Source organism: Molossus molossus, unplaced genomic scaffold, assembly GCF_014108415.1.
Source record: "Molossus molossus isolate mMolMol1 unplaced genomic scaffold, mMolMol1.p scaffold_m16_p_33, whole genome shotgun sequence".
NCBI lineage: Eukaryota > Metazoa > Chordata > Mammalia > Chiroptera > Molossidae > Molossus > Molossus molossus.
Window position 1 is genome coordinate 981,305 of NW_023425370.1, and position 12,861 is coordinate 994,165.

The 12,861-nt window shown below is 66.3% G+C and overlaps 1 protein-coding gene across 1 annotated transcript; it reads right to left on the minus strand.

The window, feature by feature from the left end:
* Positions 1–1,041: 1,041 nt before the first annotated feature.
* RHPN1 (rhophilin Rho GTPase binding protein 1) lies at positions 1,042–11,930 on the minus strand. The gene is made up of 15 exons (XM_036281262.1): positions 11,770–11,930; positions 7,375–7,490; positions 6,246–6,374; positions 5,955–6,030; positions 5,403–5,480; positions 4,850–4,974; positions 4,585–4,751; positions 4,224–4,417; positions 3,809–3,965; positions 3,628–3,732; positions 3,061–3,255; positions 2,571–2,647; positions 2,241–2,387; positions 1,977–2,138; positions 1,042–1,665 (listed from the first exon to the last, which is right to left on the minus strand). Exons 1-15 carry the CDS (start codon positions 11,848–11,850, stop codon positions 1,501–1,503), a joined length of 1,974 nt encoding a protein of 657 aa, XP_036137155.1. The 5' UTR covers positions 11,851–11,930; the 3' UTR covers positions 1,042–1,500.
* Positions 11,931–12,861: the final 931 nt, after the last annotated feature.

Below are 12,861 nucleotides of genomic sequence, written 5' to 3' on the forward strand. Positions count from 1 at the left end.
CTGCGGGCCTACCACTCGCAACCCTCCCCGCCTTTTTAATCTCCACTTGAGGAAATGGTTTTTTTTAGAAATGTTTTTATTTTATTTTTTAGAGAGGAAGGGAGCGAGACAAACAATGTGAGAGAGGAACCCACCCGTTGCCCCCTGCACGCCCGCACTGGGGATCAAGCCCACAGCCTGGGCATGAGCCCTGACCTGGGACGGAGCCAGGACTTCTCAGTTCATGGGACGACTTTTGTTTTTTTTGTTTTTTATCCTCACCTGAGGACATTTTTGCATTTATCTTCAGATAGAGCGGGAGGGAGGAAAAGAAACATTGATGTGAGAGACACATCGACTGGCCGCCACCCACATGACCCCAACCGGGCAGGGCCTCATGCCCACCTTTGGCCCAGGTTGAGGCAGCCTTCCAGGGGCCTGGGGCAGTGTGACCACTGGGGACATCTGGGGTAGTTCCCCTCATGTATGCAGCTTGGGGACACAGGGAGCACAGTCCGAGGAGCCCAGCCAGTGCCACCGGGTTGGAGTGTAGAGCCCAAGGGGCCAGAGCAGGCTGGGGGCACCCTCTTGGTGCTGGCCCTGGGCCCAGGAAGGGCTGCGGGACAGGGCCAGCATGAGGGGGGTGGGGCGGCGGGAGGTGCTGTCGAGGGGGGACACTGAGCAGCAGGTTGGGGCTGGTATGAGAGCTAGGCCCTCCACACGAGAGGGGGTGTGTCAGGAGGAGGGGAAGGGAGAACAGAAGCAGGGAAGGGGTCCTTGTTCCGTGCACATGGGGACAGTACCAGGTGTGGCAGGGGTGGGCCTTGCTGGAGCCCTGCTGGGAGGGAAGGCCATGCCCTGGGCACCCTGGAGCTGTGAAGGGAAGGACAGCCAGGAAGGAGGCCTGGAGGCCAGGCTGCGGGGGGCCTGGCAGGCTGGTGGAGGGCTGCCTGGCAGGGATCACTGTGGGCCAGGCAGGAGCTTGGCTTAGGGGGAACCCAACCCTGAGAGAGGGTGTGGACAGGGCATGGTATGTTGTGGGGGCAGGAGGAGGGAAACAGGCCAACTGAGGGGTCTTGGGAGCCCACCGCAAGGGGAGCGAGGATCCAGGCTTCAGGGACCCACTGCTGACGTATCACCCGGCCCTGGCCCAGCCCTCAGCGACAGCGCCTTCAGGCTCAAAGACAAGTGGCTAGACTCCCACCTGACCTGGGGCTGCCCTCCTTGGACAGGGCTGTCCGGAGGCAGCCTCCAGGCCCGTGTCCAGGGAGACACAGCGCTTCTCACGTGGGTGCAGTGCCCGGTCCCCAGCACTGGGCTCAGACACCCCTCATCTGACACTGGCTTTAATGGGCAGCTTGGGCACTGGGCTGGGCAACAAACTGGCCGGAAGGTCCTCCGGGTCGGGGCAGGCCACAAGGGGTCCCCGCTCCCCACCAGCCGGAGACTATGCTGGGCCCCGCTGTGAGGGAGCCGGCCCCTCACTGCCGCCCTGGCACCCGGAGGGGAAGGCGGTGCAGCTCAGGGCTGGGGGGCCGGGGACAGCCTCCCTCCAGTCTTGCCCCTCTTGGCCTTGCGGCCCCAGCCAAGGAGGGGCCTGGGGCTGGCTCTGGCAGGCCCTGGGGTCTCCCGGCCACACGCCTTCTGGCTCCTCAGAAGCCCGCGCAGGGCCGGCCGGCGGTCTCCCTGTGAGCGGGACGAGAGGTGCTGCGGTCAGCGGCCGTGGCGTGGCCCGCCTGTGGCCAGCCTGTCCATGTGACAGGAGGAGGCACATATGTGTGCCGGGGGCATGTCAGAGGTTCACGTGAGGCCAGCCCAGCAGCAGGGTCCCCACGGGTGTGCCACACGAAGCGGGGGCTGTGCGCTCGCAGGCAGGGGACTGCTGCCAGGTGGAAGCCCCCAGGAGGGCGCCCCCGCGCCAGCCTCCTGTTCCCAAGGCCCTGGCAGCACCTGTGCAGCCGGGAGGCCCAGGGCGGGGCGGGACCAGGGCCACTCACCGTGCCGGGCGGCTCCGCGCTGGGCAGCAGGGTGGCCACCTGCAGGCTGGCGCCCTCACCGCCCGCAGCCCTCAGCCGGGCCACCACCTCCGCGTGCTTCCACCACTTGCAGGGCTGCCCGTCCACGGACACGATGTAGTCTCCCTCCTGCAGGCCGGCCGCCTGCAGGGACACAGGGGTCGGCCCGAGTCCACGGCCCACCCCCGCCCAGTCCCGTCTGCCCCTCCACCCGAGCCCCTCCGCTCCGCCAGGCTTGGCCCTTACCGCAGCGTGGCCCCCAGGGATGACCGCAGCGATGAGGACTGGCGAGTCGCCCCGAAGCGTGAAGCCAAAGCCACCCTCCCCTCGGGTCACGTGGACGGGACCCGTCAGCCGCCAGCGGTTCTTGGCTGAGAACACGGACGGGGGCCCCTGGGGGACCTCACAGGTCAGAGGCCTGGCAGGGCAGCTCTTGGAGGAGCCCCGGCCTATAACACCCCCAGCCCGATCTCCATATCCTGGGACAGAACCCACGAGGTGCCAGGCAGGGCTGGGTCACCACAGTGGGTCTGTCTGGGGGCTCGCCCAGGGCATGACGACGGGAAGGGTGCTCACCAGCCGGTGGAAGATATCAGCCACCTTCACCTGGGAGAAGTTGGGGACCTTGACCTCCGGCCTCTGGCACGTCTTAGCTGAAGGGGCAAAGGTGAAGGGGGGGCAGGGTGAGGCCCGAGGCTCATGGGCCCCCAGGTCCCTGGCACAAGCTGGATGCAGCTCAGCCACAGCAGAGTGGGTGACACTGGTCCCTCTTGGATGTCTACGGCCGGGCTGACCCCACCAGTGGGAGGAGCCCCAGGTGGCCCCTGCCCAGGGAGCACTGGGCCGTGGCCTGGGGGTATCTGTCTGGGAGGCTGCAGCTCCCCCTGGGGCACAAATCAGGGGCAGGGTGGGGGCTCAGAGCAAGGGGGCTGCAGCGTGGGTGTCCCCCAAGCGCCTGGCTCCTCTGGGGCTCAGCTCTGCGGGTTGTGGAAGGTGACTGTCAACTGCAGGGGCCCCAGCCCCCCACATCCAGGACACACCCATCCCAAGGGGACTGGCTTCTCACGCTGGACGTCAGGGGCCTCGATGGCCTCGAAGAAGTCGTCCTCAAGGTCCAGCTCCGAGTACTTGGCCAGCGAGCGCCGCAGCGCCTGGCCCAGCACGACCTGCAGCAGGTCCACACTGCGCAGGGCGCGGCACACGGCATGCAGCCGCAGCGCCTCCTCCTGCCCCAGGATGGCGCGCTTCAGGTGGGCCTTGCCTGCGGGTGGCCGGCACATCGTGTCCCACGCAGCCCACTGGCCCTTCCAAGCTGCGCCCCAGCTGCCCCCCCAGATGTGCGAGGGAAGGGCCGGTGACAGCTTCTGGGTTCATCCTGAGGGTCAGCAGGAGCTGCCAGGGGTGCAGGCGGGGCCAGGGAAACGCCTCCCACGTGTGCCCAGCTGCCTAAAGGCCGCCCTAGCTGCTGGGGCCCCTTCTCGGGAGTCCCCCACCAGGCGGGAGCATCCAGGAGGCAGGCTGGCTCCTCCACCTGCCAGCTTTGGGACACCAGGTGAGCCCAGAAAGGGCGACTTGTGAATGGCGGGGGCACCCAGCCTCCCTGCGGGGCCCCGCACCCCTGTGGCTGCCTCACCCAGCTTCCTGCGCTCTTCAGGCTCCTGCGGCAGTGCTGGGCACCAGGGCTCGGCCGGGGCCCCGAGGAGGACCTGCTCCGGCACCGGGAGCTCGGCCTCGGCTGCTGGGGTCAGAGAGGGGCATGAGCCCCCTGCGCCGGGGCCTCTGCGGCACCCAGGCTCTCGGGGCGGGGCACTCACGGGGGCCGTCACAGAGGGCGGTGGCCACGTGGTAGTGGGCCAGGGCCCGGAAGTGCTCCGCCTTGACGTTCACCAGGGTGGTCCAGGCGAAGGGCACGTAGTCTCGCACTGGCGGCTGTGCCATGGCCCGGTGCGCCAGCTCGTACTCGGCCGCCACCTGCCCGTGCACAGGGCAGTGGGAGCTCTGGAGGGAGCCCAGGAGGAGCCCAGCAGGGCCCCACCCAGCCGCCGCAGCACCTGCCTCTCCCGACCCTAGGGACCAGCATCCACCTGCCCCGCCCAAGACCCAGCAGCCCTGCCCCCAGCTCCTGCCCTGATTAGCTGTCCCAGAGCAAGGACTCGGGCTCCCAGGTTGGCCGCCAGCCCGGGGCCAAGACGCCTGCGCATGTCTCCCCGGACAGGGCTCCGGCCTCACCTGGGCAGCCTCCTGAGCTAGGCGCAGCTGGGCCGAGCCGTCATGGGGGCCCCCGGGGGCCGACAGCAAGAGGCCCTCGAAGACGCTCTCCTGGGCCTGGGCAATCATGAGCTGCTCCAGCATGGCGAGGGAGGCGGGGCTCATGTCGGGGCTCGGCGCGCGGGAGAACTTCTCCCTCAGCAGGCTGAAGGCCCCTGCGAAGGGGTGCTCACAGTGCCTGGCAGGGCTGCCCCTCAGGCCACGAGCACCCCCACAGGTGCAGACCAAGCCTCACGCGGGCCCGTCCTGCCCCGCTCTGGCCCCAGAGGAGAGCCGGCAGCTGAAACAGCAGACCCTGCCCCTGCCCGCCGGGCCCGCTCACCCGCAGCCTTCTGGAAAGCCTCCACTGCCAGGCCGGCGCCCTCGGGGCAGGAGCGGTCCTGGCGGGCCCCGATCTGGGTGTGCAGGGCCCCGATGTTGAAGAGCACGCTGCCCTTCTCGAAGGCCAGGGCCCGCTGCTGGGCTGGGACCCCTGTGAGCGAGTCGTACCTGCAGGGTCGAGTCAGGCTTGGTGGGGCGCCAGGGCAACCACCCAGAAGTTCAGAAGTGGGGTACAGGCGGGGCCCAGGCCGCCCCGCTCGGCCTACCAGTGGAAGAGCAGCCCCAGGCTCCCGGTTGGGGTGACGAAGCGAGCGTCCAGCAGGCAGAGCTGGTTGTAGTAGGCCATGAGCAGCTCCAGGCCTGACTCACTCCGGCTGGGCGTCCGCATGGCCTGGGGGCAGGAGCTGGCTGGGCCTACCCACCACACACCCACCGCCCTGGGGACCGCCCTGGGCATTGCAGCTCCACAGGGCAGCCAGGGCCTCGAATGGACAGGGTCACACGGGAGCATGTCTGTCCTTCCAGGAGACTGTGAAGGGCACGGGGAGGGGCAGGCACAGAGCAGCCATGCCCAAAGGGCCGTGGGCCTGGCATGCACAGAGCCATCTACGTGCTAGGGTGCCCTGGAGTGCATGCAAACCCAGTGTGCCCATGTCCATGGTGGACGCCTGCAGTGTCAGCTTCTAACCGGGCTCCATTTTGCTGTCAGGGACAGCCTCATCTGTAAACCGAGTGTGGCCGGCCTCCCTGTGGGGCGGGGCCAGGTGGGGCGGGACTGGGTAGGGCGGGGCGGGGCGGGGCGGGGCAGGGCCCACCCACTTGCCGAAGGTCTGTCAGCTCCCGGATTTCGGAATCGTAGGAGCTGCCATCCTCTCCAAAGTGCCCAGAGATCAGCTCCTGTTTGGGGGGGCAGGGCAGGCACTGGCCTTCTCTGGAGTCTCCCAGTGCAGCGTGGGGAAGACCACAGGAGGGGAAGGCCCTGGCCCCTGGAGAAGGGCTGACGTGGGTCCCCACCTCTGGCTACGGGGAGCCCCTATCACCGCAGATGTGGGCCCAGAGACTTGGTGCTGTTTCTACTCGAGTTCCTTTACTAGTCCCGTGTGGCAGGCACCCCATGCCACGGGCATGATTGCAGGGTGCAGATTCCAGCCACTGGGACCCTCAGAGCAAGTCAGGGGACCCTGTGGCCACGAAGAGGCTTCTAGCAGGACAGCCAGCTCTGCTACACCCACCCAGCCGGGAGCATCTCCAAGCCCCGCCCACACAGCATCCCTTGCAGCCCGGGGAGGCTGGGCATCCACAGATCAGACCCTTCCTCCCTCTGGGCCTCAAGATCTCCCCAGACCCCAGGGCTCACAGGCCAGCACTCACCTTCAGCGCTGTGGACCAGTCCAGCTCCTTGGTCTCCTTCAGCCCCAGGGGAATCATGGGGACAGTGATCCCTTCGCTAGAACCAGAAGTATCGAATCCAGACTCTAAGGCTGGACCCTGCTGTCCCCAGAGCCACGCAGTCCACCCCTTACCACTCCTGCTACACACGACACCCCTCTCCCTGACTCTAAGGCACATCCTTGCACATCCACACACACCACACAGGTGCCGCCCTGGCTCATGTACCTCTCACACAGACATGTACACACATGGGTATACACGCGCGCACACCTGCTGGGCCCGTCTGTGTCCACGCTGCAGTCAAGCTCCTCCAGTTCCTCCTTCAGCAGCTGCAGGCTGGAGTTGACGTAGCCCAGCTCCAGGGCCACTGTCTCCCTGACTCGGGTGTTGCTGGTGGCTCTGGGGAGACCAGGCTGAGGTGAGGCGCCAGCCTGGTAGGTAGGCTAGGTGCCCCTGGGCCATGCTGCACCTCGTTCACCCTGAGCTCCAGAACCCACTTCCAGGGGGCAGCAGTGGGGTCCGAGGCCCACAAGATGCCCTGCCCTTTTCCTGAGTCTCCTGTGGTCCATGCAGATCCCACCTCTGGCCCAGGACACAGCTGCCTCCACCTTGCCGGCCCGAATGAAGACTGCCTCCTACAGACAACCCAAGCCCACTTCCCGGGGAGGGGGCGCAGACCCTCTGTGCCTGCATCTGGGTGCCTAGCAGAGGAGCCATGGATCCCTAGGAAGGTCAGGCTTGAGGCAGGGATGGGGTGGACAGAGAGGCCAGGCTGCGAAGGAAGAGGAGGGGCCCGTGGGCCCAGCAGAGCCCCATCCTGGAGCTTTTGTCTCTATGATCACTGGCTGTGGCTTGGACCATTACCCACAGAGCAGGCTCATGGAGATGTGTGTGAGGTCTGAGCTGTGCAGCTCATGTGCCCAAAAGGAGAGGGGCCTTTTCCGGGTCCCCAACCTTGGGACACCGGTCACCTGCCAGAGCTCAGCCTAATCAGTGCCTCCTCTGAGAAGCCCCCACGGGTCCCCACAGGCATATCAGAGGCTCCCAGGTGTACACCGGCATGAGCACCCCTCCAGCTCTGCTCCAGCCCAGCATGCAGCTCAGCGGGCCTTGAGCCGATCCCTGCCAGTGCGGTCCACGGGGTGGGGGCCTGGGTTGTCTGTGAGGCCTTGGCTGAGTGGCAGGATTGCTCTAGACCCAGGTGGGAGGCCCAGCCCCAACTCCCAGCAGTCTGCTCTGGCCACGGTCACCTGCTCATGTGTCCCTCTCCCAGACCCGACCAGGAGGGCAGGCACTGCCTGGGTTGCCACCCTGCCCTCATGCCCAGCACGGGCCTGGCTCGCAGGGGCCCTCGGGGTGGCGGATCTGCTCTCCGGAGGCCCTGGTGGCCAGTGCTCACCTGTAGAGGTTCTCAGCGCCCGTCCGCATCCGTAGCTCCTTGCTGATCTGCTGGTGAATACAGGCCCTCCGGCTCTGCAGGCGGCCGCGCTGGGTCTGTGCCAGGATGTCACAGCCCTGCAGAGAGGCCACCAGTCAGAGGCCAGCTGCCCGTCAGCAGCTCACACTTGCACAGCACCCTTGAGGCTGGGCCAGGGGTCTCTTGCCCAAGGGGAAGGGGGTGAGCTGGCTGGGACAGATGAGCATGGAGCCAGGGCTCAGAGTGATGCCAGGAAGAAGGGCAGTGGGCGGGAGAGACATGTGGGCATGGGACGTAGCTGGGACTGACCCTAGACAGAAGCTGGGCTGACCGTGGGACCCAGCGGCAGCATGACGGGGCTCTGGGTCTCGGCCCAGCCTGGACACCCAGTCAGCTCTGGGAGGCCCGGGCAGAAGGTGGCCATCCTTCTGCACTTCGGAGTTTCGTTCCACAGCCTCCACAACCCACCCATCCACACAATCATTCTAGCACCCCGTTAGGGTTAGGCTGGGAGGGGGTGCTGGGGGTGGCGACCCAGGGCCCGCAGGTCACTGGAGGCTGGCTCTTGGGTCCACCTCTCCATGCAGCACTTGGCCCACGCTGCTGCTGGGCTCCGGTCCAGCTGGCCGATGACTCGTGGGGACCCTTTGGCAAATGCCCAAACCACAGGCCCAGGGTCGTTTGGCTCACAGGCAGCAAGACAGGCCTGCTGCCGGCCCACTGGCCGCCTCGGCTGCAACCCTCACTGCACACGGGCAGTCGTGCCTGCATCTTGGGGCCCAGTGAGGAGTGCTGTGTGGACTCCTCACGGCGGTGGTGCTGCGGATGGGGTGGTGCCCCAGCCAGGGCGGGTGAGCGGCTTCTGCAGTGGGGGTCAGGGGAGCAGAACCCTGAGCGGCTTTCAGAGCCCAGTGGGACCCACGGGTGACAGCCGTGGCCACCACGCCTCCTGCTGGCCATGTAGGGGCCTCCTCTTTTGGTCAGTCTCCAGCCCAGGGATCAGGAAGGACTTCCCCGGTCAATGCCCACATGGGCATTCACTACACCCCTGACCAGAGCGAGACGAGGACACAGGGCCTCACAGCACGCTGCCCAGATGGCACGGAACGGAGACCTCAGCCTCCCTGCAGCGTTTGCTGTCTGCCATGTCCCCTGAGCCGTGTGGCCTCTCTTCCGTGGTCTACCCCTCACTGTCACGCACAAGGCAGTTTCAGACATTCTGGGGCTCCAGCTTACCCCAGCACTTGAAGAGGGCTCCCTAAAAACGGCCTCACACCCTCCTATAGAGAAGGCTGCTGTGCACAGCCACCTGGGTTTACGGCCCAATGTGTCCAAACTCCAGTGTTCTCAACAGAGGTCAATCAGGGAAGACTTCTTGTAGAAGGAGGCACTCTTCTGAGACTCGAAGGGCCGGAGGCTGACAAGCGGTCTTTAGATAACTGGGGAGCAGGGACTTGTCCCTCACTGAGCACTGGGAGACAGAGCAGTGGCAGCAGAGGACTCCCCACTGGGGGACGCTGGGCGGGCCCTCATCTGTAGATGTTGGGGGTGCTGGCCAGGGTGGCACCAGGAGGGAACAAGATGAAACACGCTCTGCACCCTCCAGGCTGCCAGCTGTCTTCTCCGCAGCGCCCCCCATGCCCACGCTGCAGGAGGAGGCCCGAGACTCGGATGGAGAGGCAACCAGAGCTCCAGCTGCTCCCACCTCCCTCCGAAGGTCCGACTGGGCCTCCAGCAGGTTCTCAGACGGGTGAGTGGTCCTGTGCTGGGCAGAGGCTGCAGGCTCAGCAGGGCCGTCCTCACCAACACGGTTCCTGTCTCTGGTGTCGAGTGTGCCTGGGGAGACGTGTTGGGAGTGGGGGAAGGAGCTGGGTGCACTCAGCTCTGCGGCGCCCTCACAATCGTGACCGTAAGGCTCCCGCCACGCCAGGCTGGCTGGAGCGACCTGGGTGGGAGGTGTGGGAACGAGCAACTGCAGCCCAACCTTCCTGGCTGGACGGACCCGAAAGCCCTGTGCACGCCTGCTGTCCACACTGGGCGCAGCTGGGCCCTGTGGCGAAGGGATCTGCTAGCGGGAAGGGGTGCAGACGTCAGGTAATCAGCATTCACCCCATCCGGAACCCAGCTGGGGTGGAAAGGTGTGGAGAACGGAGAAGCGACCCCCACACCCTCACTGCTGCAGCCCGACAGGACAGGTCTGGTGGCTCTGGCTTCCGGGAAGCTCAAGGCCCATGGTCCCCAGCAGCCCAGGAGGAAACAGCATGGGCGGTGGCCAGATGGGAAAAGTCAGGAGACAGTTATGCCAGCACAGGCCAGGAACAAACAGCAAAGGCCCCACGCCCTCCCTGGCTGCCCCTGCCTCGCCGGGGTCCCAGGGAGAGCCCCCACGCCCTCCCAGGCTGCCCCTGCCTCGCTGGGTCCCAGGGAGAGGCCCCAGGCCTGGCACACCAGCTTCCTCCTCTCAGAGCCCTTGGTTCTGCCAGCTGATGTCCCCCAGTATCAGGGACCCTGCCCTTCCTTCCCTTGATCTCACCTGAACACAGAGGAACAGGACGCCCCAGGAGGGTGGAAGCCCAGCATGCCCCACCCTCCATCTGTCATCGCTCCCAAACACTGCTGGGGGGACAGAGCCCAGGGGGCACCTGGAGGTTCCTGCACACCTCAGGCCCCACTCCCAGAGCCCCTCTAACTGGGCTGGGCTGCTCTTCAGTGGGCTCTTGCCTGGTGCTGGAGAGCCCCCCTGGGCACTAGGGCCGGGGGTGCCCACTGGACACCCGCTCTCACTACTCTTGAGGCAGAGCACACCCACACTGGCCCACAGGGGCCCTGGACCCAGATGTGGTTTCCATGGGAATGGCTAACTGGTTCTGTCCTGCTTCTGAGCCTTATAACAGGTGTAAGGACCAGCCTCCCTCCAGCCTGGTGGCAGACTTTGCAGGCAGCAAGAATCACTGGGGCAAGAGGACAGAGGAGTATGTGAGGTGTGCAGAGTGCCACTCAAAGCCAGAGGGCTGGGTCCATACCCCGCCCACCAGCTCCCAGCCCAGGGTGTCTGCCTGTCAGGACAATCAGGACACGTGGACGCTGGCTCATCCCAGAGAGAAGGCTGGAAACAGTCTCTGCACCATTCCCAGGTGGCAGCTGGGCAGAGCCCGAAAGCGTTGTCCACTGAGCCCTCTGGAACATCTCGTGTGAGTCACCTCCCATACGTCCCATCCAAACAACTCGTGCTCCCCGAGGCCACCTGCAGGCCTGGCTGCACTGCGAGGAAGTGAGTTCACAAAGGCGGTGAAAGGCCTCCTCTCTCCAGCGCCCATGCTGTGGGACCACTGACCAGTGTTCTCCCCCCACGTAGTTGCTGCAGCACCTGGCCTCTCTTCGGGGTGAGGAGGGAGGAGCCGGCCCCTCCGGGGATCTGGTCAGCATCACGTGGCCAGTAACTTGGATCCCATGTCCCCCCTGACACCCTCCTCCTCCTTCCTGCAAGGCCTGGGCCCTACGCACACGAAAGCTGAACAGAGCAGGCAGGGTCCACTGTGCAGTCTGACACGGGAGACAGAAGGGGGGACAAAGCACCACCGCAAGTGCAGGTGCATGGGTGCCCAACCCCTGTCATGAATACTGGGGCAGCCTCGAGGTGACCCCCAGGGGACACTCAGCTTCTGGGCTGCAGAGCGAGGCAGCCAGGGCGCCCCTATTTCCCAGACACAGACTGGGCAGGTCTCCACCCCCACGGCCTTTCCCGAGCTTCGCCCGGACTCCTGGAAATGGTCCACAGTCCACAGTCAGCGCCCGCGGGCTAGGAACTTTACAAGGGGGCACACGCGCAAGGAAATGAGAAAGAACAAACTCCCCAGCGGTGAAACCCTTCAGCCATTTCCCGCACCTGGAGGCTTCGGCTGCCAGCAGCTCAAAGTTTCACCAAATACAGAGCTGGGTGCCCAGGGCAAAGCCAGACAGCCCTGTGGACAGGACGTTCTAGGAAAGGCGCAAGAACACACCCGAGGCCCCGGCTGTCACAGACCCCCGTGCAGCACCTGCCACAGAAGGGACCCCAAAGCACTGAGAAAACGGTGAGCAGGATGCAACTTCGCCCTCCCCATTCCTGAGCCGCACAGGAGGGGCCTCCTGCTTCTTCCCCGCACGTGACGCCGAAAAGGCGAGAGGACCCAGCACAGGAAAGCATCGCGGGTTGTGGCCCTCCCCCGGGCCTCAGTTTCCCCAGTGGTACGCCCAGCTTGCCTCTTGGGGCGAGCAAGGTGTGGGAGGCGGCCGCCTGGGAATCCTGCATTGCGCTTGGACGGGAAAAGCCAGCGGATCCACAGCCCCGCGCCCTCCTCCCGGCGCCACCCCGCCCTGCCCCGCGGGCACGCTCACCTTGCGGACGCTGCCAGCCGCCTGCAGCCGGGTGCTCTCCTCGCCGGTGCCCGGGCTGTCTTGTCTCTCCTCGGGGATCATCGGTGTCGCCGCTCGGGCGCGCCCGCCTGGGAGCCGAGGCCGTGCGAACCCCCCCAGGTCCCACTGTCTCCTCCACCAGGGTGGCGGGCCCAGCGGGCGGGAGGGGCGGGGCGCCCCGCGCCGAGCGTGCGAAATTTCCTGCTGCCCAATCGGCGACGGCGGCGCTTCCGACGGACAGCAGCTTCGGCCAACTAGAGAGTGAGGGCGGTGACTCCGCTGTTTCGACACCGCCCACCCACCCGCGGAGTCCTGGGGGAATGCGGTCACCCCTGGCAACCGCCGGGCCCGACGCCGAGAGGCAGGCGCGGTGCGCACTGCGCGTGCGCAGGGGACAGCTTAGTGTGGGGCAAGGTTAGGGGGAGAGGGAAAAATAACGCGAAACGTGACGCTGGCGAACTGCTGCGGGCCCGGCCGCCTCCGGGATAAAACAGGGACCCTCCAAAGAGCTTGTGCGAAAATGTTCACAATGAACTTTTAACGGTTTTGAAGGAGCGAGCGCTGGTGCGAGTTGGTCAACGACGCCCGCCTTCTGTCCGCTGCGGCCCGGCCCGGCCCAAGCCGGCGCGTGCCGGCTGCTGGCCTGTCGCCCTGCGCCCAGGACGAGCCCCCAGAACCTACTTCCGCAGCCGTGACCGGCCCACGGCCGCCCTCGGCCCCGCCTGCGGGCTGGCCTGCCTCCAGCGCGGCCCTCCCCAGGTCTCGCGTCCAGAACCCGCGCTGCCCGCAGCCTCGCGCCCGCGGCGCGCCCCACCGAGGCCCCTCCTAGCTTCCCTGTGCTCCTGGGCCTCCGGAACCCACTCTTGTTTCCTGCGGGTTCACCTCCCCGAGGAACACACCCCCTTTGTAGGGGCAGAAACACCGGAGCAGGAGCAGACGGATCTTTGATCAGGTTCTGAAGTTCCAGCCGGGCTCATCCTCCCGCCCCGCCGGGCCCTGGCGCCGGGCCGGGCTGGTTCTCCGCCAGCAGGCCGTGCACACCTGACCCCGCCTTTCCCCGGAGCTAAATCCTGT